The 26,771-nt window shown below is 45.9% G+C and overlaps 1 protein-coding gene across 9 annotated transcripts in view; it reads left to right on the forward strand.

The window, feature by feature from the left end:
- The window catches only part of rerea (arginine-glutamic acid dipeptide (RE) repeats a), a 127,555-nt gene that overhangs the window by 98,613 nt on the left and 2,171 nt on the right, over positions 1 to 26,771 (forward strand). For 8 of the 9 annotated variants that reach the window (XM_040047895.1, XM_040047898.1, XM_040047896.1 and 5 more), the window contains 15 exons: positions 846 to 894; positions 1,873 to 1,997; positions 3,908 to 4,007; positions 4,733 to 4,831; positions 11,729 to 11,809; positions 20,642 to 20,804; positions 20,927 to 21,019; positions 21,563 to 21,762; positions 21,941 to 22,102; positions 22,197 to 22,310; positions 22,411 to 23,786; positions 24,419 to 24,641; positions 24,727 to 25,447; positions 26,231 to 26,401; positions 26,488 to 26,668. In XM_040047895.1, the coding sequence (XP_039903829.1) occupies positions 846 to 894; positions 1,873 to 1,997; positions 3,908 to 4,007; positions 4,733 to 4,831; positions 11,729 to 11,809; positions 20,642 to 20,804; positions 20,927 to 21,019; positions 21,563 to 21,762; positions 21,941 to 22,102; positions 22,197 to 22,310; positions 22,411 to 23,786; positions 24,419 to 24,641; positions 24,727 to 25,447; positions 26,231 to 26,401; positions 26,488 to 26,668 (3,858 nt within the window). The remainder of the gene's footprint in view (positions 1 to 845; positions 895 to 1,872; positions 1,998 to 3,907; positions 4,008 to 4,732; positions 4,832 to 11,728; positions 11,810 to 20,641; positions 20,805 to 20,926; positions 21,020 to 21,562; positions 21,763 to 21,940; positions 22,103 to 22,196; positions 22,311 to 22,410; positions 23,787 to 24,418; positions 24,642 to 24,726; positions 25,448 to 26,230; positions 26,402 to 26,487; positions 26,669 to 26,771) is intronic. The other variant, XM_040047901.1, reaches the window with a different exon arrangement.

The following is a 26,771-nucleotide window of genomic DNA, read 5'->3' on the forward strand; positions in this document are numbered from 1 at the left end:
TGGAGTGTGCTGGTGTGGAGGTTTTTGGCAGATCATAACATCTATGGATGGATGTGGATTAAACCTTTAATCGGACTCTCCTGTCTGAGGGGATCTTTTTAAGAAGGGGAAACGGGCTAAACCTGAGCCCGTCGCAGGGTTTGCGTGGTTTGAGGACTGTAAAGAGGACGGGAGGATTGCGGCCTCTCGAGTTTCCTCCGGTGATGGAGTGCGAGCTTCTCTCAGTGCAAATCACGCTGACAGATTCTGGGCTGCTCTGCGCTCGCTTGTATGAAAATCGGCGCTGTTGCCTAGGCGACCGAGGGGAAAAGGCTTTTCAAAAGGAACATCTTGTCATTTTCTTTAATCCACTGCAGCTGGAGATTCGGTACACTATTATTAAATTGCAGTTGCTATGGCTACCAACATTTGCACCAGCAGCCGTTTTCACCCTGCATATCCAGAGCCAGTTCCCCCTCCACCTCCACTCCCCCCTTCTCCTTTTTGGGGATTCTGTTTTATTGCTGCATCCACGTTATCATGCCTGCAAATGTGCACTGCTCGGCTCGCTGTGCAGGAGCAGGCGAGCAGGAACCAAATCTGTAAACACTTTGTACTTTTTCCCCGTAAAGACTTCCACATTTGAAAACAAATGAATAAATACAGACCATCCCCACTCTGTTGGATGTAGTCTTGGTCATGAGTGGTTAGATTTTTATTATCGTCAGTTTGTGATTTTTGCCGTTTGAGCAGTTGTTTAGTTAATTAAACAGGATTTGCAGAGCTGACAGATTTCTCACAGCCGGCTTTTGAAATGGTGACGTGTAAATATTTTGTTTCAATCTGCTCTCTTTGTTTCTTCTCAGGCGACTAAACAGCACACAGGGGGAAATCCGAGTGGGACCCAGTCACCAAGTAAGTCATTGCTCAGCACACACATTAATGTTCGAACCGCAGGGCTTCACCTGAATAAGAGACTAATAATTGCATTATTTGATCTCTGGGTGGGAATTATGTTTTTAGTTTTGAGATTTTAGGGGTTTTTTGTTCATCTGTTTATTTTATGTGAACATACACACACTCTCAGATTGAGCGCCTGATATCCGGCTCAGTCGTTGCAGCGATTATCATATTTCTGTTCACCGACTTTGTGGCTAGATTCAGAAAAGTCTCGTGTTCAGTACTGCGTCACAGACGTAAGTAGTGGTTTCCAGCAAAAACTCAGAGTTACAGTTTTTGCAATAAATACAGCACAGGCAGCAAATGTAACCAAGCTTTGAGAATTTACTGTTTAATTACTTCAGGAGATCCGGATTTTAGAGAGCACCAGTGTAACAGTCTGTGCCCTTGTTTTGCAGAATCATTGTGATTTATGCATGTGTATTATTTGACAGATTAAAGCTGTATTTTACTGTGTAGTCATTAAAGACCGGCCTGCACTTAGTAGGACTCACAGCACCAGTTATTGTTAATTTTACAAATTTTCTTGAAGCAAACATCACACGGTTATAAATCTTTACATGTTGCCTGGGAACATCGGAATGAAATTACTGATTGGATTAAGTTTGCATGATTGTTCACAGTAATGTTTGCGCCTGCTGGTTTTAGTTGTGCTGAAACTCTACAAAGTTGTGTGTGTGTTACCCTCCCCTTAATGTCAGGTATCTTTACATAATCCCATCTTAAACTAACACCTTCAGAGTATTTATAATTCGGTGTCATATATACTGTGTATTAAACTATTGTGACAGTAGCTTCCTGCCGTCCCACCACTCAGGAACACACAGTGAAAAGTTGACGACAGGCGGCTGAAAGAGGATATTTTCTTCAAGCCTGTGTGCTATTTGTAGTGTGACACCATCTGTCTCTCTCCTCCTCCGTGGACCTAATTAGGCCAAGCTCCCGGAGCTGCAGCCTTTCCCCTCCCCTGGTGGCCAGGCCGTAACCGAGAATGAGGAGCTGGTCTGGATGCCAGGGGTCAATGACTGTGACCTTCTCATGTACCTCAGAGCTGCAAGGTGAGCCCAGAGACACACAGGGCCTCAGACTTGGCAGTTATGCAAGGTCTAAAGCTGTTGGAGGTTTTTCACACACACACAAAAAAGGGGGAAAAAGTGATTTTTAAATTGACCTCTGACCTACAAATATGAATAAAATACTCTTTGTCAGTGAAAGTAAATGCCATGATCATATCTCTCTGTCCAGGATCAATTCCAGGATGGGAATTGCTGAAGTTGGTATTTTATTGCTTTTTATTAGTGTTGCCCTCTGATCACATTCGGTATCTTGGGATGCAATCGGTCATCAGAGCTCGATGGGATGTTGTTCCAGTTCCAGTGATGTGTGTTGACAGGTTTCTGTGTCAGAGGCCACAGTGTAATTAATCACCATGCCACCATGCCAGACAGCATTGCACAACTTCCACTGAAGTTTATGTTTAGCCTTACCTCAATTACACTCGGGTCCATAATATTTTGGCCAGTGAGGTAATGATCATAATTGCTGCCGTGAACACAGGTGTTGTCATAGAAATTGGTACATAACAGAACAAACTTTGATAACAACACCAGTGTTTACCTTTTTGCATGATTCAAGAATTTCAGCAACAATATTTTGTTAATGATTTATAAACTATGACGTGCGAGTAAAATTTTCCAAAGCCGTTCATGTTTTCTACAAATGAGGTGCAGCGCGCCCACGAGCACGCCGCAGGTGCCAGCAGTAACTTTTGTGAGTTACGATCTATTTACGGTTTCTGTTTTAACATTTTTTAAATGTCAGTGATACTTTTTACTTGGATAAATGAAGGGAAATATATAGAAAAGTCATTTTGGCACAAACTGCAGCTTCGCCTTACTGTTCTTTCTGGCTCAATGTGACTTTTTTTATCATTCATGAGAGATGTGTTTGACAAATTACACTCCAACAAGTCATTTATTTAGTTTAAATTCCCACAATCATTTGTTGGCAAATACCAGAAATCAGTTTTTCGCAGGCGATTGCTTTTTGGCACGATACCGGCAGCGTGCCACCCACAGCAGGTTACACAAATGAAGAGGTGCACGACAAGCTGAAACTACAGCAAAATGCATCTCACTTCAGCAGCACTGCTTTATTCAATAGATCTACTGTTTAACACTCCTTTTTTCTTTTTTTTTGAATATCTTTATTATTTCCTAACAAATGAGGCAGACATAATATCTGAATTTGATTCAAAGTGTTGAAATTATGTTTTGTAGCCTTTCACTATCATTTTAAATGTGAAGCCCAGTGAGATAGAAGTCCTGAAAGACCACAGAAGACAACTAAACTGCATGATGATTAAATTATTTCCATGGTTACAAAAAACAACTTTGTAAGATGTAACCGAGTCAAGAGCTGAAGTAGGTTGGCTTAGCGTCAGTCTACAGTCTAGAGACGTCTTCGTTAATGCACATAGAGTTTAGAATAAGGTGCAAACCACCGGTTACACTCAAGAACAGGGAGATCACATCAGACAAGCTGTTTTATTTAATACTGGGTTAGTTTGTCCAGTTAAATTTTATACATGGCCCCCTATTATGAATATGCGACTTTATGAAAATGGTCATAATTCTTGAAGGGTTAATGAAATACTTTTGTTAAACTACTTGAATTAAAGCTGAAAGTCTGCACTTGAATCACATGTTTGTTTGACTCTAAAACTTAATCATATAATTGCAGATATGCACATAAATGGACTGCGCGATCATGTTTGTTCAGTCAGGTGAACTCTGTGTTTCAATATTGAGGTAGTGTGCAGGCTGTTTATTCAACATTATGTGGGTAGCCACGTTTGAATGGCAGGAACTGTTTCCAGGTGTCCTCTGCTTATGTTTGTGTGGGAATGATTAGCTAGATTTGTGGCCTTTCCTTTAAAAACGTTACATCATCTGTGTCACGTCCACAGGAGCATGGCTGCCTTCGCAGGGATGTGTGATGGAGGCTCAACAGAAGATGGGTGTCTAGCAGCGTCTCGAGATGACACTACATTAAACGCACTTAACACTGTAAGTAGCCTTGCAGCAAGCCTCAATACTGCGAGCCGAGCGTGCATCACAGAAAATGAACCGAGTTAACGATGAATCGCAGAGATTTGTACGGTGCGTTCAGCTGTGATTTCACTGTGCAGTGATTTGCAGTGATAAGTCCTTTTCAGCAAACCCGTCCTCAGGAGCCGGCAGTGCATTAGGCATAACGCGAGGTTTGTCCGTCGGATTGATAATGAATACTGGAGGAATTGAGAGCAAGAAAGAGATTATAATCACCATAAACAGGGCATCTATATTCCAAATCTATAAACTGGAAAATTAACATAGCGGGCAGGTCACTGTCTCTTGACCTTACTCTCCATTTGCAATTCCAATGAGTGATGCTTGTTTATTCTCAGAGGAAGAGCTCCAGCGCTGTCTGCTTCGCCCAGCCGAATGTGACACAAAGCTTAAAAGAAGCACGGCAATTGATTTTGTCACTGTTATTGTTGTTATATCTAGGCTGGGGTCTTGGGTCTTTAGTGTGTGACATCCCTCTCATTTATAGTAACAGCTTCAGTCACACCTGGATGTAAAATCTTTTTGCGTTGCTTTCTGAGCTCATTAAAAGGTGCGGATACTACTCAGGTGCCCTTAGTGAGACTGGAAAGAAAGTTGGCACCCTTATAAATGTTTTCTTTAAAAAGCTATGTTTGTTTGCTTTCTCATTTATTTGTTGTTGTTGTTTTTTTCTTCCCCTCTAGCTTCACGAGAGCAGCTACGACGCCGGCAAGGCTCTGCAGCGTCTGGTGAAAAAGCCGGTACCCAAACTGATAGAGAAGTGCTGGTCTGAGGATGAAGTGGTAAGAGAGCCATTCTTTTATGTTGTCACGCATTAGCAAACGCGTGCTGATCTAAAAATAACACGGGCTGCATAAATATTAGTTGGTTTCCACAGCGAGCTGCTGTTTTTGTCATTTCATTTCACTCTGTGCGCCTCTTGTTCGTCTGCCGTTTGACTTTAGAGGGAGCTGTTGAGACTCTTGGCCTGGCCTCACAAAACATCAGTAAAAACACTTGTCAGTTTCCAGCTCCTCCAAGGCTCAAGAGCAGCTGCATCCTGTTTATCACCCACAGAATAAATCTTTAGCATAGAAGCCTGGAAAAGGGGGAGAAGAGGGGAAAAAAGGGGGGGCTGGTAACGTTTGCCTCCATTTCAATTTCGATGTGAATTTCAGCACAGCTGTTGAAGGGCTGGGATCAGAAAATGGCAGCCCTTCTCCCTGATCAAACACTGCATCATGAGTGGGAAGGAGGGGAATGAAAGCGCCAAATTAGACCGTGTCAGAACGACTGAGCGCTCCGGCTTTGGCCTTGATGCGTTATGACACACTGCGCTGCATGTTTGTATACTCGGGCTCTTTTAAAGATAACACTGCTGAAGGATCTGACTGTAGATCTTAGAAACAAACGCCCGCCTCTCTCGCTGAATGGCTGCTGTTAGTCGTTCCTCCTCCTCAGTGAATCAGCCTTTCCTCTCGGTGATATTGTTTTCGTAATCCTGACGCTTGGCAGACTTTGATTCCAGCTCGTATCCAGTGGAAATGAATGGGCGTCGTTTGTCTTGTAATCAAACACGACGGACGCGTTTAAATTAAACCCTCGGCCCACGGCAGGGCCGCGGCGGATCGCAACAAATTAAGTGAGCCCTCCTTTTTTGTGGACTACTTATGAGTTTGCCTTTTATTTGTGCGTTCGTATTTACACTTGCCGATGGCAGGCACAGCTGTGCAAAGGTAATCAGAGCGAGGGACGGGGCGCGGTGATGGGAGGCTTTATTGCCACACTCGACCACAGCGGGGTCGACCACAGACCACTTGTCAAAGAAACGCTGTCTCGGCAGCAGGAGACTCAGACACTAAAACAAGCTCACAGCAAATCATTTGGGCAATTTGAATAGACCGAATATTCCATTACAGTCACATCCATTATTATGTACATATATGTGTGTCTGATTGTGTTATTTTGCTGTTCCACTGGGAGATGATGTGCTGAAACCGTCACCCCGCTGCTCTCTGTGTTCTGCTCCATTCACTCATTCATTTATACGGATTCATCTCACCGTGCTGACGGCGTTATGTAACAAGAGCCGAGGAGCTGTTGGGGAGTCCGGTACGCAGCGTCTGCCATGTTCTGTCCCGAGAGCGTTTTGTGTCTGCGGGTGGAGGCAGTCAGCAGGATTTCACCTGCAACACAGCGTCTGCCGCCCGGGGGGGAAGCAGCATCTTGACTCTTGGCCAAGGACACGGCTTCCACTGATCTGATCACCACTTGTGCCTTTTCAGCCCTGCAGCCTTGAGGGACAGGTGTAAATGCAGCTCCAACCTTGACGTACTCGCAGAAACCAGCCCTGCTGCTCTTCATTTATTCATCATCACCCCCGTCGCTCTTCTGCCTCCTCCACCTCCTCCCTCTTGTATCTCGTCGCCTCCAGGACTGGCTTCATTATCCCTGCCTGTTCTTTTCTCACCCCAGCCATTCTCTTAGAGATGTGAATAAAAGTGACAGCAGGGACCGCTGAAATGACAGAATCGGCCTGTCTGCGGGGTCACTTGCCACCTTCCCTTCCTCCCTCTTTGACTCACATCTCCTGTCCTCCGTGTGATTACGGCTGCAGCAGCATATACTCCTGGACCTCGTCTCAACCTTCTAAACTTTGAGTGAAATGCGAATAATCTCCCCCCCACACGCACACACACATTCAAACGACAGGACCGCTGCCACAGTCATATGTTTGGCGTTTCATTACAGCTCTGGACGAAGTGACAGCATCTCAAAGCAGAGTGTCGTTTGATTTTTATTGTCCTCTCGCAGGAACAGAACATTATTTCACTCCAGAAAGATTTGTGACAGTCAATCCCCGAACAATCCTTCACCGTGACATTATTAGTGCAACTGTCAGACACCGGAAATCCATCACCTTGACGCCAGCGCCAACCAAAACCCTTTGACGTGTGACTAAGGCGATGACTGCAGATTACGCCCAAGAAAAATCTCGCGTGTTTATAAAATAAAATATGAAACTGTAAATAATTGATCAGAAACATCTACTATGCGGCCTGAGCTCGTTGTAGCTGTTTCTCAGTGGGTGGTTGGGGGGCGCGTGTGGTTGATTTAACCACAGTTGCAAGATTTGCAATCTTCTTTATACACAAATAAATTTTGGACTGAGCTTTGAAGTTGACTCGTACCTCAGTGTTTTCAGGCTTTACTGGAGACTTCCTGCAGCTTCAATTAGTTGTTACTAATTTAGTAATAATAATTAATCGTAAAAATAAAATATGTTCTGATTATTATCATTTTATTTGATCGAAAGAGGTAACATTGAGCTGATTTTAGTTAAAGTTATTCATTTAGATCCACTGTGTGTCTGTAGAATTCAAAGGAAATCCAGTTGTTTTATCAGTAAATTGATTCCTCTGCACCTTCTGGCCCTTCAGACTTTGCTGAAGGTCATCATAATGAAATGTGGCTTCACCCGAGGCTGCTGTCATTCCTTCTAGTAAATAAGCGGTGCTAATAATGCGCCGGCCAACAGGAGGTGCCCTATAAACAATCAGAAGCAGCAGCCGTGCCGTGTGTGTCGCCACGTCACAGATAGCGAGGCTGATCTACGACTGCTGCAGGGCGGGAGGTCTATTCCTCAGCCAGCTGCACTCTGTTGCGGCTTATCTCCGGCTGTTTCTTGGGCTGATGGATGACTGGAGCAGGGCCTCCGACAGCAACGAGGTGGGGAGGGGGGGAACGAGGGAGAAGAGCAGAGTAGCGGCCCCCCAGTGGTAGAATACAAACCTGCAGAGCCGAGCTGACACCCAGCAGACGGATAAAATGCAACACGCCTCCCTGTTTCCCGTGCCGCAGGCTATGTTTAATGTCAACAGCAAAATTTATTCCCTTTATTGTGCCAGCAGTGTGTTTCTTTTATTTAGGAGACGGTTGTTGTTTGATAACTAAGTAGCAGGCAGGATGGGTGTGTGCTGGAATTTCCTGCCACCTTTTGTGTCACTGCAAGCAAAAGAAAGCAGTGGATGTTGCTTTGCTTTGCAGAGGATCAGGATACTTTCACATTTGTTGTTTTAAAAAAATAAATAAATTGAGGGCGGGGTGACTTTTAGGTCTTTTACAGAAAAGTTAAGGCTTATAAAATATACTTTACGGTTGTAATTGCGGGACAAGAGTGCAAATTTTAGCATATCTACATAGATTGTGCTTTCTGTGAGGTGTCTGTACAAAGAGGATGTGGGTAGTCTCTTGTCTGTCAGTGCGGTTCCCCCTATTCAAGACTGTTGTGATTTCCTTTCTGCTCACCAGGCCCAATGTAACGGGCTGATGTTTCATAACAGACACGTGTGTGTGTGTGTGTGTGTGTGTGTGTGTGTGTGTGTGTGTGTGTGTGTGTGTGTGTGTGTGTGTGTTTTTCTTTGCTTTTTGTTTTTGGCTAGCTGACTGATTGCCCTCAGCCCTCTGGGTTTATTCGCAGCAGGCTCGGAAAGGTCAGCTTTTAACAACAAGTCAAGTATAATGACTCCATATTGAGTGGAAGTAGCTTTGTTTGCTGCTGTGCTGGTCTTGCGTCAGTGTTTTTATGGAATGACATTTAGCGGGAATTATGTCCTCTGTGTGTGTGTGTCTGAGTCTGTCTTTGTGATATTATCTTTGCGCCCATGTTTGCATTTATCTTAACCAGTTTTACTGCTTCGAACAATCATCTCTCAAGCAGGAAGTGCCTGCACGCAACAAAGGGCTATTTAATGCCTTTTTTCCTTTCTTTTCTCCTCCTTTTTTTCTTATTTTACGTCTCCTCTCTGGGCTTACAATAGTGCACTGTTGGACTCGGGGCGGAAACTCGGGGCGGGTAAAAAGCGCCAGCGCTCTGGAACACGCTCAGAGAGAGACGCCTGTTGTTTCTGCACAGCGGATGGCTATTTGGTAGCGCTTCCACCACCCAGCTGCCCCCCTCTCCCCTTCTTGCTCACTCACTCACTCCCTCTCTCTCTCTCTCCCCCCCCCCCCCCCTTGCTCAGCTTGCTCTGCCTCTCCGAGCCCCTCCTCTGCCGCTGTGTTGCCTAGCAACCAAGGGCTGGAGCAATCGGAGCAGGGGCAGAGCGATTCGGGGAGCAGATTGGCAGATGATTTATTAGCTGGGCTGGAGAGCAGTGAGCCCAGGCAGCTGAAATGGAGCCTTAAACTGGAGCCGACATGTAGAGAAGGGAGGAGGGAGCCAGCGAGAGAAAGAAAACGAGAGGGAGGGAGAGCACGCATGCAGCTCCTCTGTGGAGATGAACGGGCGCACTGAGTAAATAGTACAGTTGGGGGGGGGAAACATAATTAAGGTGACATAATTAGGACAGATGCAGGCTTCACGGGCAGGTCTAATTGATTTTTGACGTAGAAGCTCTGCAGGCTCAGGTAAAGCTGAGACATGGAAATTTATCCTCAGCACCACCTCACCCCTCATCCACCTTATCATCTGGTCTACCTCAGGTTCAGGTTTATTAAATATTTGTGAATCCTCGGGTAGTTTTCCTCTTGTTTTTCCCCCGCAAACATTTGTGAAGCTAATACTTCAGCTGGTTATTTACTCGGTTTTGTCAGCGCCTGTCAAACAAACCCTGAAATAGGCCTTCCACCGGTGCTCTGTTGCTCTCTAGACTGCTTTTGAGTGACAGTGTAAATAGTAATCTCCCCCTTAACCCCCTTGAGTGGTCTGAAATTTTTATTTTTTTTTTCCCGTTGCATGTGGTGCTGGTGTTAGAGACGGCTCCATCTACTGGCTAATCAGCCGCTACACCTTCAAGCTGATGAATGCAAATTAGCTGCTGTCTCATGACACTTACAGGACAGGCCGTTTTGTTAAGCTGTCAGCTGAGCGCGACTAGCTTTTTGATCAGGCCCTCTTGTGTTTGCTTGTTTAGTCTGGTTTAATTTCGACCTGTGCCTTCTTTCTTTATGTTTTTGTCTGCACAATAACAAAGCAGAGCTGGAAAATTTGAGAATATCAAGTTTGCTTGTGTTAAGGACGTAAGTATAGTAATTCACAAAGCTCTCTCTCGCCTGTAATTTTCCCTGAAAGACAGTTGTGCTTCGCAGCTGGCTGCGTTACTTCTGTAAATTTGGCTTTTGTTCCCCCACCAAAATGAGGTATGTAAACAATCTGTGGTTGCATAACATACTGTACATGGCATGGAAAATGAACTCCGGACAACACAGGAGAGGCTCCATATCTGGTTTTCCCTCCCACTTGTGTCCTTTCCACCGTGTCCAAGACCTTTCTCCACACAAATTGTGTCAGCCTGGCTCCCCTCTCAGGCGGGCAGCTAGTTTTGCCTCTGTGCAGGCTCACTCCATGCTGTAGTTTCCTGACAAGGAAATAGAAACCTGTGTAGTTTCAGTCGCAAGCATTGGCTTAGGTTTCTGTGTGTGTGTGTGTGTGTGTGTGTGTGTGTGTGTGTGTGTGTGAGGGGTGGGTAGAGAAGTAAAGCTTGCCCATTCAGTGCTAGAGGCTGAAATGAAAGCTGTGCCTAACACTAACATGAAGCACAGGACTCCACTTCGGGTTTTCCATCCTGCTGCAAACCAGAGGCTCTCTTGCAGAAAGATCACATGTAAAGCCTTCCCCTTTGTAGTGGAAGAGCAGAGAGTGACAAGCTATTTCTTTCTTGTTAAAAAAAAAAACATAAGAAGAACGACGTCCTGTCGGAGACATTGTGGATTTACCCCCCTTTAATTTTCCCTTTACCTGTGGGTGGACGTAGAGATTTGTGCTGTGCTCCCCGAGGACTTTTCTCTGCTTTTCTTTTTTTTTTTTTTTGCTGGAGTTACTTGGTGGAAACGGTTGGCTGAGATCACTGTGGAACGGGGCTCGCCTCTGGAGCAAGAAAGTAAATCTGTTGGTTGTCTGCTTCGCTGGTTATGAATGTTTTTCAGCCGTCGCTTTTTATGGCTCGCAGTCTGTGGCTCTTAAAGGAGAAGAAATATATGTAGGTTGCTCTGATTTTTGGGGGCTTTCCGACATTGTTTTTTTTTTTTTTTGTTGTTTTTTTGTGCTCACATTGAGGTAAGGGCTCTCGTTGACGTTCAGTTTATTTTTAATGTCAGATTAAATCCAGTGTCACAAAGTAGCCTTCTCTGTCATCGTGTAGTTCACCTCACTTAGAAAGAATTCATTTTTTTGGACATTTAAATTTTTCCGGGGTTTGTTAGATTGCCAAAATATAACGACAGAATTAGAAACGGAGTGCCACGCACAGAGAGGCATCTTCAAGTTTAGCTTTTGACTTTGAACTTTCACTTGGGAGATTAACAACACGTTTGGCACGTCTGCTGTTGTGTTTGTTTTCACATTAGATCGTGTTTGTCTAACTGTATGTTCTGCGCTCGTGAAACGACGAGCTTAATCTCAGCGTCTCTCCCTGCCTTGCCTGTCATTTCCTCTCTAGGTTTTGCCCTGACATGGCTGTGTTTGCTCCGGAGTTTAAACGGCTGTAGAGGTTTATAAAAAACACAGCAAACCTCAGACGACCGCAGACTAGCGAAATGAAAACAATGTTCTTTGTCGTGGTGTTAAGCAGAAAACTTTATTCTGTGGTACTTTAGCTGACTTAACATATACTCACTGCTCTCTTTTTTTTTTTCTTTCCCTCTCCCCCCCCCCTCTTTCTCTCGTTCTCTCTCTCTTCCTCTGTGCAAAAAAATTGCAGAAGCGCTTCATTAAAGGGTTGAGACAGTTCGGCAAAAACTTCTTCAGGATCCGGAAAGAGCTGCTGCCCAACAAAGAGACGGTAAGCTCGTTTATTTCTCTCTGTGCCACTGATACAAAAACAGAGAAACTGAAACATTTGCAGTTTCCTTGTAAGTTACAGAAAGCAAGTTTTAGTTTAATGCTATGAGGCCTTATTGTTAAGAAGCGCTGCTTGCCAACAACTCTAGCGTAGTATTCTCACATCAGGCTCAGGGGAAAATAATAATATTAATATTAAAAATACTTGTTTGCACCTGAGTGTAAACCTGAGCTTAAATGTACTTCCCAGGCAAGTTACACACTCAACATTAATTAGCACCCTCTGTTAGCAAGTAGTAAACAAGTAGTGCAGATGTGATTTGAACCACTGTGTTTACAGCATATGTCAGCTCTGTGGAGCAGCCTGCTTTATCTCGTGTTTGTGCTACAGTGCTTTATTATTAGCACTTGGGATTTTTCCTTTCCTTCTCTTGGTCTTTCAGCCATTTTCAGAGCAAACTAAAGGGCAATGCGATGTCTTCCACTAGGATTACAAAGCAATAAACGTGACTGTTTGAACATCAGCAAAGTTACATTTGTGTCTGGCCTGGTAGAGAGAATCAAAGGCCATAACTTTGATTACTGTCATTTAATCAAACCTAAGCCAGTATTTTTTTTAATCTTATAAATTCAGAGAATTGTTTCCTTCTTAGCTGATTGGAGAGGAAAATGTTTGTACACTCCAAACTTTTGCAACTGGAGATTATTGTGCCTGCGGTTAGAGGTAGCTTCCTGTTGGTTGTGTCGTATGCCTCCTTTAAACAAAAGCTTTATCACTGACTGCCAAAGTTGTTTTGTACCTCTCGCACTTTGTAAATGTGTTATTTATGTACATAAGCAGAGGGAATTTCCTCCTGTCAGCGGCTCCCTGCTCTTCGTGCGGGTGTGTGTCGTAATCGTTATTGAACGTCCGTGTGACCCGTGCCACAGTACAAACAGGTCAGATTCAGGCCTGGCAATGATTAACAGCAGCTCACCTCGTTCAGTGTGAACTTTGTGTTGGAAACAAAACACAGAAGCCACACTGTTTTTGTGCTTTTACTTCTTTAGATATAAAACCTCTTAAAGGGCTCGACCTGCATTTTTATTTTGCCTGTAATTGGCTGCAGAGCGAACAGGTTCATGTTGCTTCAAAGCCTTTAGACTCGGCTGTTAAATAATTCTTAGATATACATTTTGATTCATGAAACAGTGCAGACTTTGCTGTTTCTGCGAGGCTGCTCCTGCTGGAAGTGTGCCGATATAGTGCTGACACAGACATCAAAGGAAAATCAAAGGTGTTTGTCATACTTTTCATCTGCTTCATTTCCTCGCCTGCTCCGAGGTGAGGGTACGTCAGCCCTCCTTTTCTAAAACCCGCAACATATCCTGTAATATTTTTACACCCCAACTCTTTAGTGTCGTCTCCTTTTGTGCTACTTTTTTTTTTTCATTCTTTATTCCTCAAAACCAATTTGAGCCTCTTGAATAAGAGATTAAAGTGTATGAATACTGTTTCCTCGCAGAGGGTTTCTTCAATTATTTTTACTGGTTTTGAAATATATGACTAGTCCAGTTGATTGGCTATAAAGGAGGTATTAATGCACTTCAACCTGGAGGGGGGAGTCTACTTGGCAGGAGAGGTAATAGACCTCCTCCAGGATATGGGCCTGCCACCACCACAGAGCAGAGAAAGATTAATTTTTCCCCCTGCAAATGGAAAATAAACTGGCCTTTAAATATGAAAAGATGACTGGGAGAGCACGGAGAGGGTAGTAGCGACCTATGAAAAAAGGGAGTAAAATGGGCATTGGCTCAAAAGAGCCAGTAAAGTCTGTGTTTTCACACAAGGAGAAAAAAACAAGTCTTTGCTTATGACTGAGCTTGTTTTTGTGCTGCTTGGCTGATCGGAGCAAGTGCCAGCTAATACCCGGAGGAAAGTGCCCATTTATTTTCTCCCTCCTCATTCCCAAATCCCAGATCTCCAGAACATGAGAACAACAATATCTCTAGATATTTTAGGTGTGGGAAATAACAGAGATTTTTCCCATTATCTCCAGTCTCTCTCTGTCTCTCTCTCACACACACACTATTCCAGTTGCATGAAAGAAGATGTATGAGTCCTGAGCGGAGCGCACAGCACAAAGCCCAGAGGTCCGGTACCGCGCGCCCGGCCCTCACTGCTCCTCCCGCTAGCTCCTATTAGCCGCGCTGCCCCTGAAGCGTCAGCACGGCTCGAACAGCCAGTGCCAAGGGTAAGCACCCAGCGCTGTGTAAACACACCAGGCCCGACTAGCACTCAGGAATGCCTTATATAAAGTCACATAAAGGCCCACAGGGGGAAGTGGGTGGGTGTGTCGCCTGACCGTCTGCAACTGGCCACCATTTCCTTCACTCACGAGAGGACGTCATGGAACACGATCTGCTGCCTTCAGTGTTTAAACAACCGAATATGCTGAAATGGTAGATCACAGATAACTACGCGCCTGATATTTTCACTGGGAGCGTTTTCATAAAGAACATCAACAGACGGTGTTTGCCAAACTGATTTAAATCGGCGACTGCTTAGTTTGCCGCGCAGCTCGACAGAGAAATTGACAGCTGAAAATTAGATCAAATTAGAGAGTTTTGGCCCATTTCCTTGCAGGACCGAGCCCAGACGACGTCACTGGTGGAAAAGGGTACAGCACGAGCAGCAGCAGATTGCAAATGAGAACGTATTGCAATACCTGGGCTTTTACTACTTTAAAGACAGACTGTTTTCAGTGTGCAGACAACAGTGTTACTCAGCAAAGTAAAATATGCATGACAGCGTAAAAAACACTGATGTAAAAGCAACTCATGCCTGAAATTATATTCAGTACAGGTTGTCTCTTTGCGTCCTGTGAGAGATTTTAAATTGCATGAAAACACTGGTAATTTACTTACTTCATGCACACATAAGTGTATTATACTCTATATTTATAGATCAAGAAAGTGTTTCACAATACAACTCAGAGCAGCCTTAATCTAATAAAGTCAGTGAAGCAGTGTAAAACAATTTACAGGCATAGGACAAAAGCATCTGAGTGTGTGTGAGAGCTTTCTTTCCCTACCAGCTTCCCTACTGGTTTCTCTTTGCTCCATGTTTAAATATTTAACTTCATAAAGGCCTAGCATTATCACCAAGACGACTCCGTAATTGTAGTTCGGTCATATATATTAGATGGTGGTGTCGTTTTAGTAACGTTACAGCCCAGAATGTCAGCTGTAAGCCGTGTAGACGTAGAGGGCAGGAAAGGTGGGGGGGAGATAAAACGCTAAAACTGATTTGGTGAGACGTTTTTATGCTGCTGGTTCCTGCTTTGTTTTTGGCACAGAGCGGGGAAAAGACAGAAAGGTGCTTTGGCAGCGCATTAGAAAAGCTAACACAGGTGAAGCCACAGTGTGCGTTTTCTTCCTGTTAACGTCACGCATTGAACAAGCGCTCTCAGTCAGCAAACAGTTAGCATCCAACACCAACTGGTGAGTTTATTGGAGCTTTAATTTATCAGCTTCCTGCAGTTTGTTATCATTCTAGCGCGTGCGCTAATTTTCAGGTCCACACAGAGATGCTAGAGCTGAGCTGTATGTCTGATTTTTAAAGGAGGCGATGTGCCGAGCGCTCCTTACAGCATCTTCTTCTCTCGGAGAAAAAAGGGAGCACTCGGTCCCCGAAGGCCCTGTCATTTATGGGACGCCCAACAGGAGAACGGTGTTCCCAACACAACCTCACGCAGCAGATGTTTGCCCCGGTACAATCTGTACAAACGTCGCATTGAATTCATTGCCATGTCCTCAGCTCAGCAGCCAGAACCTCGGGGATGAGTGTGATTATAAATACTTAGGTTGAAACACTAATTAAACCAGCAGCAAACTACAGGAGCCTGGTCCAGTTGGCAGCAGCTGTCGGCGGTGTGACAGAACAGCTTCCGTGTTTGGTAAATGATATAACTTGTTTAGGCAGTGAAATCGCTGCCGGCTGATGGAAGCTCAACCAGCACGTATTGATGTTCTTTTAACAGACCACAGGCAATTTAGCGCAGCTGAGTGTAGGCAAAATCTTTTTTCAGCCTAATAGACGGAGCCCAGAGAGCCAGAGCTCCTGTGTAATTGAGTTCTTTGGTAGGCTTCATGTTGTGAGTTTTTTTTTTTTTTTTTTAGGGGAGGGGAGACTAGCTTATCAGCAGAACACGCAGGATCGACCCTCCAGCAAAAAAGGCACTGTTGCCATCCAATCTGCTTTCACTGGCCAAATCGCTTACAGCAGGAAAAACACGAGTGCTGATTCTTCAGCATGTGCATCCCTGACCTGTGAAAGCAGAGCTTATTCAGTCATTCTCCGGCAGAAAGGCGCTGCGCAGCAGGGAACGGCTGTCTATTTAGCCGCCTTTCACATGCACCCCGCTCCACCAGCCAAGATCTTTTCACTATTCAGTCTTTCTTCGTTTTTGAGGCATCGCTATGGTGTAGGTGTGTTTTTGAATTCATCACATACTGTACATGTGCCTAGTAGCTTAAATATTTGGCCTTGTCATTTAGTTTCACACAACACAAACACAAATAAATGACGTAAGGAGGGAAAGTGTAGTTTGGTAACTCTAAGCACTAATAGTTTTTATTCCACCTGACATAACGATGTTTTATTTATTATTGGAAATTTGTAAATCCAGAACTAGACTCTGGTGTCACTGGCTGCATATAATATAAAAAGGTTTGGAAGCGCACATTTATGTCATCTTTACCATTTCAGCAACTTTAATAAAAATCCTGATAATTCCTAAAATAAACTTTCACTGAAACATATTAAATGGGACGCACAAACCCACTGAAGCACATACATGTTTATAAAGTTACGCCCTCCAGTTACATTCATGGTGAGGATGATGGCGAAGTCGCGCACGCTCCAGACAGTCTGACATGTGCGACGGAAGAGTTGGGAGTCCACAGGTCCAGCTCATGTATAATTAAGCCCTGGCTTGATTTAGCTCAGAAATACTTCCCCTTTCACCTTACTGAAATGAAGCAGGAAGCAGTCCTCCCTGCTCTGGCTGCAGGCTGTGGAGGAAGCAGGAGTAGCGCAGGTTCATGCTGCACTAATGGTTGTTTACACAACTCGCTGTCAGCCACCAGAACCTAGAAATCACACGCTCCCAGCCCTCTCTGCTCCCCGACCGCCTTAAATTTTTAGCAGAGATTTTTATTTGCTGTGAGATTTTCAGGACTGGTTTGTGGTTGGGATTCAGTGTTGATTGTCCATTGTTCTCCGCTGCTGGCTTTCTTTTTTTCTTTCTTTTTTTATATTCCTCCCTCTCGACTCTCCTCGGCACTCAGCCCTCCCCCTCCTCAGCTCTCCCCTGTTCTCTCCTCCTTCCCCTGCTCTTGCCAATAACGGCCTTAACCGTTTGGCTTCATGTCAAAGCAGAGGCCTTTTGTGGCTCTGTCACAAATCTGCCAGGAAAAACAGAAACCATCTGTTCAGGCCTGGGCCTGAGAGGAGATGAGGGTGTAAATACACGAGTTTAGCCCTCGCCCTCAGCTCTACCCGTGTACATACGACCACCGAGCTCACCCTCAACCAGCGCTCCCACCCACAATTACACTGCAGCCTAAAGTGGTTAACCCTTTCAGTCAAAATCTGGCCTCAGGAGGCATTTTCCTAATTTCGTCACCTGCTAACCTCTGTTAGCAGCTGTTTGTGAGAATAACATTACAGTAAGGTTAAAATACAAAAGTCACGCATCTCTATATGCATGCTTTATGAACTCGAACTGCAAGTATTTAATTTAAAGCGATAGCACAACAATCACTATAAACATATTTTTTTTAAATAACTGCACATCTTTATGTAGATGACCATTTTAAGTGGCAGTAACTGGAACGGAAGGCCTGAGCGCCCTGATATGAGGGTAAGCCCTTCCCTTGCTGGATAATCCACCGGCCAGAAAGCTCCTGCAGATGGAAGCAGCCTAAAAGGCCTAATAATACTGAGCTTATGTTGTCACTATCTCATGTTCTGCAAAGCAGCAGCAGCACACTCTGTGCCGCTCTGCAGCGATTTAGTGGACTAGGGAGAAAATTATGCTGCAGAAGCCTTGGGACTATGCAAATTTGTCTTTTAGCTGTCTTAGATGCAGGTTTGTTTAGTTGTTTCTTTTATGGACGTGTTAATTTTATGAATGGAGGGGGAAAAGACATGGCATCAGTAGGTAAAACACAAACCTGCTTCCACAACGGCCAAACGGGGAGAATAAACTGCGAGGTAACTGGAGTTAAATTGTTGCTGCGGGCATGTGGCAGCATGATAAAGTGGCTCTGATGCAGAAAAGTCTTCAGTCGGTGTGAGAGACGGGACTTGCACAACTTCAGAGGACCCAAATCTGCCAGTCTCACTGTGACACAAATGTATTGCACAAAGCTTCTCTCACGTGCAGCATGTTCACATCGGGCTGTTTCTCTGCACAACACGTTCACTGTGCTCACAGTCCTTCCTTTATCAGTGCGACTGCACTACACAGTTATTACAGTTTTATGATTTTGAACGAGCTTTTATTATTATTTTTATTTTGTTGTGATTTTTTGCTTTGGATTCAGTCTTGTTTCAGTTAGTTCTCAGTGCAGGTTTGCTCATTTCAGTTTGAAGCGAGATTTCGGAAAGTCACCACAGATATAATTTTTTTTTAAAAACAGGAGATTTTGAAAGCAGCTGAGTCTTAATGGGCATGTATATCAAAGCCTCATAAGGCAAGTTTTGGCAAAAAACAAAAAAACACCGAACACTAAAATTGAGGATATTTTCTCTTTATTTTTATTTTACTTTGAATTAGGTTCACAAACATCTATTTTTTTAAATTAATTTTAGTTACCTGCAACCTAGTTTTAGTTAACCATGCTATACTTGCTGCATTCAAATTTAAAATCTGTGTATATCACAGATATTATTGTACTTGCAGACATTTCCACTGCATCATGTTTGTATTGAATTTTCTGAACTGTGCTTCTTGTTTTCCTCTTTTTTATTTACATCAAGCTGCACCAGCTCATCACCACACCTGTTAATTCCCATTCAAAAGCCCAAGTTAATGTTTTCATTAGCTCCTGCCTAATGTAATGGTACTTGACACAGCGTAAGTGATGGAGAGGCAGGGTGACCTTTCCTTGTGTCTGCCAAGCTGTTGCTGAGGCCGTGTACTTGTCAACCCGCAGCGAGGAGGCAGAGAGGCACTGCTGAGAACAGTCATTAAGCACAGAGCAAAGCCAGCGCTCGGCACCACTCGACACTTTTGATCTGCACATTTCAATTAGATTTCACATCAGGATGCCCGCCTTCTTTCAGTTAGCACCTGCGCCCTTCCCCTTCCCAACTGGCCGGCAGGTTGAAGTGGGAGGCGCACAAGAAAGGCCACAAAGTTCTGTCGCCGACTGAAACGGCAGCAGCATAATGTAGCTTTTAGGTGATAATATAATCAGTATCCATGTGCTTTTTTATCTTAAAGCCCACTGCATGTGGAATCCATCCACCGATCCAGATAAAGCCTCCACCAGCTCGTGGGGTTTGAGACTGTTTTCGGCTGGAGCAGTGGTTTTCCTGGTGTAGTGCCTTAATTTACCCTGAAATGTGAGGAGGTTTCATTGAGCTCAGACACCCTCAGTAAATGTTTCCAGCACTGCTTTGCCTGATAAGGTGGATCCTGCAGGCTCTGGTAGATATGAATTTCCCCTAAGAGTTACATTGTATGTGTACGTGTGCTACGGTTCACTGGCTTTATTTTCTGTTTTTGTTAAAGTGGGGGGCTTTTCTTAGCCATTTCATCAAATCACTTCCTCCTTTTTCATGTTTTGCTACATTTTGATAGACGATATCAGGCTGTTGCTGAAAAGCTGTTAATGCATTTCAGAGAGCAATGGACTGACTAATTAATGTCAAGTTTCTCAGCTGAAGCAGAGAAGGAAAACAATCAATAGCCATTAAACCCTGGGAGCTTTGTTGAACAGCGGTTTAACAGACCTCAGACAGTGGCTGGGTGCCCTCGGGGCTTTTGAGATTACAGGTGACTTACTGCTCACCCTGCGAACACACACTGCACCTTTTGTAAATTTGTTATAGAGTCAGTGGAAGATGACTAACAAGTGAGAGTTCACAGCGAGGCAGAAAAGGCGAAGCTTTACAGGAAACTACATAATTGCCACCGACTCCTGTTGCCAATTTTTAGGGCTTGTGTTTCACGAGTGTGGCAGGAAAGCTGCAGTTAATATGCACAGGCTGCCTCAGCAAAGTGCTTTCTGATCCATGATTGCATGTGTTAATGTTTCAGTTGGGTATTGATTTCCTGACGGCCTTTTGTACACTGGATTTATCCGCCCCGCTCGCTGGCAAGCGCACCCCTCCGAATGTTTGATTAAAGTTCAATTGACTCTTCCAGTGAAGGGGCGAGGAGCCATTTCACTCCCTATTTGTAGCGCCAAAGCTCTGCCTGACATGTTCTTTTGTTCCCATTCAACCTCCTGCCACCCAGGCAGCCACCATTGCACTGATCCTAATATCCCTGCATTCAGTGAGTCTCCTGGCCTAATCCTGGGACAGACAGGGCCGCAGCACAAACATGCCCAGCCAGCTACAAATCCTGGCATGGACTGACCCGCTCCATGGCCTTTCACTGTGAAATGCAGCAGCCACTGCTAATGTGTATCCTCCACAGATTTCATTCCACCTAACTGCAGATATTTCACCTCTTTGCAATCAAAAGTGAATCCTCCCCCTTATCACAGACGCTCGTTTGCGTTCCTAAGATGTTACTGCCTGTTTTAACGGTGCCTGTTTATCGTCTTCTTTCAGGGAGAGCTGATTACTTTCTACTACTACTGGAAGAAGACTCCCGAGGCGGCCAGTTGTCGAGCCCATCGCCGACACCGTCGTCAGCCCGTCTTCCGCCGCATCAAGACACGGACCGCCTCAACTCCCGTCAACACTCCTTCACGCCCGCCGTCGAGCGAGTTCTGTACGTAGCTTTGACCTCATGGTGGCAGCTGGGAGGAGAGGGGACGGCCTGGCCTGACATATACTCGTTGGTCGGTAAAGAGATGTATGTGACGTATCTTTCTCCTTCCTTCTTCTCTCTAGTGGACCTCAGCTCAGCCAGTGAAGATGACTTTGACAGTGAAGACAGCGAACAGGAGCTAAAAGGCTACGCCTGCCGCCACTGCTTCACGACCAGTAAGATGCCACATCTCTTTTTCGTGCGCACACCCGTCATACGGACTTGCTTGGCTATTCCCGTCCTGTCTTGGGATCGGTGTGAGCCCACCCAACACAGCACTGTGTGACAGATGGGCATCAGAGTATGTCAGGACTAATTTGATCAAATCAGACATGAACCCACAGCTCGTTCACTCTCTCCACCTCATTATCCTTCCCCCTCTTTGCACACAGCTGGCTCCCATCTGAACACGCTGACGTTTCTGCCATCCAAGCAAGGGTGGCTAATAACTTGGCTTTATAGTGTTAACCCATCAAGCTCTTATTAGTAGATTACTGGGAGTTTAAATGGGGTATAAAACAGGGGACAGATTAGACATTGATGTAGCGCCTGTAGTACAAACATTTTTATTCTGTTAAATATTGAAAGGAGAAATTATTTTAAGGTGGTGCCTGTATTCCTCAGTATTACTGCAGGTTGTCAGATGATTTCTGTGTGATGTTTGTGCCTCTCTGCTTGTGTGACGGTGTTATTTCACAACTGTAAATGGCTTTCCTCAGCCTCCAAGGACTGGCACCACGGGGGCCGCGAGAACATCTTGCTGTGCACCGACTGCCGCATTCACTTCAAGAAGTACGGTGAGCTGCCCCCCATCGAGAAGCCCGTGGACCCTCCGCCATTTATGTTCAAACCTGTCAAAGAGGAAGAGGATGGACTCAGCGGGAAGCATAGCATGAGGACCCGACGGAACCGAGGCTCGGTGCGCCAGCTATCCTTCTATTTTCACTTTTAGGAACCATACCCTGAGATTTATCCCTGGAGCAATCCAGACCCAGATTACAAAGAAATAAGCTCATAATCTCAAACCAAATGTTTATTTTATTCAAAGTTTGAAAGTTTTATAAATTGGGCTAAATTTTCCTTCGTTCAAACTACAGATGTCGACGCTACGTAGTGGTCGTAAGAAGCAGACAGCCAGTCCTGATGGCCGAGCCTCACCCACCAACGAGGATTTGCGCTCTAGCGGACGTACTTCACCCAGCGCAGCCAGCACTGACAGCACCGACAGCAAGACGGACTCCATGAAGAAGCCAAGCAAAGTAAGTACAGCAGAGAGTCGCTGACCCCTCGTTTTTCATTGCATGCACCTCTGTAATCTATACTTTCTGTGTCTCTGCTGCTTTTGCTCCACAGAAGATTAAAGAGGAAGCTCCTTCACCTATGAAGAGTGCCAAACGGCAACGGGAGAAAGGAGCTTCAGACACAGAGGAGCCCGAGAGGGCCAACGCCAAAAAGTCCAAGACACAAGTGAGTCTGCAATCATTGCTTGTGTTATCTCTATGTGTTAAGGGGAGGTTGTGTAGTTGGTGTGCTGACGCGCTTCCTTTCTTCTCCTCTGTCCCCACAGGAGCTGAGTCGGCCAGACTCTCCTTCAGAATGCGAGGGAGAAGGAGAGGGAGAGGGCGAGAGCTCTGATGGGCGGAGCATCAACGAGGAGCTCAGTAGTGATCCTAAAGACATTGATCAGGACAACCGGAGCTCTTCGCCGAGCATCCCGAGCCCCCGTGACAATGAGAGCGACTCGGACTCCTCTGCCCAACAGCAGCAGCTCCTGCAGAGCCAGCACCCTCCAGTCATCCAGTGTCAACCGGGCACCTCAGCCGCCTCTTCGGCGCCCCCTCCACCCACAACCTCAGCCCCCTCACTGCCTCCGCAGGTTTCCCCTGCTGCAGCCTCCAGCTCTCTACCTCCCCAGCCTCTGCCCCAGGCAAGCCCAATGTCTCTAATCCAGTCAGGAGCATCCCTGCACCCTCAAAGGCTTCCCTCTCCACACTCACCTATGACTCAGGCTCCGCCTCCTGGCCCCCCAGTTCCACCTCAGTCATTACCCAGCCCGCATCACGGACCCATGCCTCCCATGCCTCACCCGTTGCAGCCGGGCCCCTCACACATGGCTCACCCTCACTCCATCACCCCTCAGGGATTCCCTGTGGGTCCGTCTCAGGTCCCACCCCCGCCGGTCTCTGGCCAATCACAACAGAGGGCTCACACGCCTCCTTCTCAGTCCCAGTCATCTTCTCAGAGCGGCGCCCAGCCTCCCAGAGAGCAGCCCTTGCCCCCCGCACCAATATCTATGCCTCACATCAAGCCCCCGCCAACTACACCCATCCCTCAGATACCCAACCCACAGTCTCACAAACACCCGCCCCACGTATCGGCACCTCCATTCCCTCAGATGCCTTCAAACCTGCCTCCACCTCCTGCCCTCAAGCCTCTCAGCTCTTTATCCAACCATCATCCTCCATCAGCACATCCGCCTCCCCTCCAGCTCATGCCTCAAGGCCAGCAGCTTCAGCCTCCCCCAGCCCAGCCTCCAGTTCTCACCCAGTCACAGAGCCTCCCACCTTCAGCCAGCCACCAACCTCCTCCTGCTCCTCCTCTGCCACCCTCCGCAGCAGCCTCACATCCCAGCGGGCCACCTCAGCAACCTTTCTCATCTCATCCTTTCAGTACAGTTCTACCTCCAACCGCCCCTCCCCCATCATCATCAAACTCTATGCCTGGCTTGCAGCCTCCTTCTTCGGCTCCATCCTCTTCCATCTCCATGCCACTTCCTGCCTCTGTCACCTGTGCTGGCCCGGGCACAGCGGTCCCACCCATGCACATCAAAGAGGAGCCTTTGGACGAGTCGGAAGAGCCAGAGAGCCCACCACCCCCGCAGAGAAGCCCCTCCCCGGAGCCTACAGTCGTCAATACGCCCAGCCATGCCAGCCAATCAGCACGGTACGTCTGTCAACAGCCTGAGCAAACAACAGAACATCAAACATCTGTAAAAGAGAAAAACATACACCTGCACAGGTGGCTGTTTATCAGTAGTCTGCCTGTTCTCTTATCAGGGGATACTGATTAGCTCTCCAACAAAGAGTCGCCCTCAGGTTTTAAGTCTTTAATGTAGGCAACAAATCAAATGTCCTCTGCAAAACAGGCATCCAAGGCCACAATTAGCCTCGAGCTCTGAGTAGCTGATGGTTCGGAATTATCAGAGATGGAAAACAGGGAGATTAATTACAGTGAGATGGAAGTGTATGAAGCATCCGAATATGAGTACGTGTTGCTGCCTCCCGCTTAAGTGACTCTCAGACTGCCAATGAATAGCAATGAGGAGTTTATTATAGGCTCAGCGTGGCAGGAAAAGTGAATGCTGAGGGAGTTTGTTTGCTTTTAAAACGTGGACTAATGCAAGCTAATACCAGCGGTGTTTTCATCATTTATCCTGCCATTCAGTACACAAAATTTCACATGGATATGATGATCGAACCTTCTTTTATCTGGTTTTTTTTTTTCCAAACAAATGTCAGTTTATGAACGTAAGACATTATTTTAACGTTTTTATTTTTGTGTCTGTGTTTCTACAGTTTCTACAAGCACTTGGACCGGGGGTACAACTCGTGTGCTCGGACCGATTTCTACTTCACGCCCCTGGCTTCATCTAAACTGGCCAAGAAGAGAGAGGAAGCTCTGGAGAAAGCCAAACGGGAAGCAGAACAGAAAGCCAGGGAGGAAAAAGAGAGAGAGAGGGAAAGGGAAAAGGAGCGAGAAAGAGAGCGGGAACGAGAAAAGGAAGCTGAGAGAGCCGCGGTGAGTGGTGTAATCGTTCTTTTACTTTTATGTTTCGCACTGGTTTCGTTAAGAAAAACTAAGCATGATGTTTCTCTCCTCACAGAAAGCCTCCAGTTCATCTCACGAAGGCAGAATGAGCGAACCTCAGATGGCCGGCCCCGCCCACATGCGTCCACCCTTCGACGGTCCCCCGACTACTATTGCAGCTGTGCCTCCCTACATTGGCCCCGACACACCCGCCCTACGCACCCTCAGCGAGTATGCCCGGCCCCACGTCATGTCCCCCACCAATCGAAACCACCCGTTCTTTGTGTCACTCAACCCCGCAGACCCGCTGATAGCTTATCACATGCCCAGCTTATACAACGCTGACCCAGCCATGCGGGAGCGCGAGCTTCGAGAGCGGGAGATGCGCGAGAGGGAGATCCGCGAGAGGGAGCTGAGGGAAAGGATGAAACCTGGTTTTGAGGTCAAGCCTCCAGAGATGGACACACTCCACCCTTCCACAAACCCCATGGAACACTTTGCTCGCCACGGGGCCATCACGTTGCCCCCCATGGCCGGCCCTCACCCTTTCGCCTCCTTTCATCCCAGCCTGAACCCATTAGAGCGTGAGCGGCTAGCCCTTGCGGGGCCCCAGCTGCGCCCAGAAATGAGCTACCCAGAGAGGCTGGCAGCAGAGAGACTCCATGCAGAGAGGATGGCAACAGTGGCCAATGACCCCATCGCTCGTCTGCAGATGTTCAATGTCACGCCGCACCACCACCAGCACTCACATATTCACTCCCATCTCCACCTCCACCAGCAAGATCCCTTACACCAAGGTAAACGAAAGCCCTGCTTAATTCATAAATGCATGACAGTGAAATTAAAAACTGAATTTAGAAGCTTTAATTACAGATGACAACTTAAGAATGAACAGATACTTTATTTAATTAAATGTTTGAAGACCAAAAGTAGAGCTCTGAGTCACTCACAGGTCAATTTAACCTGTTATCACTCTGAAATAAATATATATATTGTATTTTTGGTTATGTAGTAATAATTACTACATTTTGATTAAACATAACAGATGCCAGACTGCTTTTTGAGTTCAGGAAGTATGTTGCTGTTTGAAATGTTGCCATTTATCTGCACTTATTCTGATGTTGTTTAAAAGGAAAGAGATGTTTTGACAAAGTTGTTGCAGTGAAATGAACAAATGATATATTGTATTAAGTATCGAAGTGAGCATATCTGTCATGGTATTGTATCATTTATATATTTATATTTATATACATATATATATATATATAATATGTACTGCACTAATTTGTTACTCCTCTCATTAAAGACTGAACAAAGGGACTTGTGATCAGTGTCACTGTAATGTAGTGTACATCACTGACAGGCTGGATGACAGGAAGTCATATCTTCCTTAAGTTACTGACAGAGCCAACAGATTTTTTACAATGGATAAATATAGTAACGTAGTCCCTGCAGTCTTTAAATCAACCTTGAGGAGTAACGTTACATTAAGCTGAGTATCATTAATGTCTGTAGCATGCTGTGTGATACACTATCTTGTAATGAGTGTACCCTGAACCTAAGACTCTGACTCCCAGAAGGTGGTGGTGAATGTCTTGTGTGTCCTCCAGGTTCCGGCGGCCATCCGCTGGCAGTAGATCCCCTGGCCGGACCTCACCTGGCACGCTTCCCTTACCCACCCGGCGCCATCCCCAACCCTCTCCTGGGCCAGCCGCCGCACGAACACGAGATGCTGCGACACCCAGTTTTTGGTAGGTTCTCAGCCAGTGTTGACTCTCCTTACTCACATCTATTAGTCTGAGCCTGATGACATTTTCTGTGTTGGGTCTTCCTCCAGGTACTCCATACCCACGGGACCTACCAGCAGGTATTCCACCAACTATGTCGGCGGCCCACCAGCTGCAGGCCATGCACGCCCAGTCGGCCGAGCTCCAGAGGCTAGCCATGGAGCAGCAGTGGCTGCACGGGCACCATCACATGCACGGAGGACCACTGCCTGGCCAGGAGGACTACTACAGGTAGTTTATCCTAATTATTGTTGTAGTCGGGTTTTCTGAGCATGCTTGATTATGTTTTGTTTTTTTATTTTTAAATTTTAAAACATTGCTCTTTTGTCCTTTC

The sequence above is a fragment of the Simochromis diagramma genome, unplaced genomic scaffold, assembly GCF_900408965.1.
Source record: "Simochromis diagramma unplaced genomic scaffold, fSimDia1.1 OVJJ01000387.1, whole genome shotgun sequence".
NCBI classification, from domain to species: domain Eukaryota; kingdom Metazoa; phylum Chordata; class Actinopteri; order Cichliformes; family Cichlidae; genus Simochromis; species Simochromis diagramma.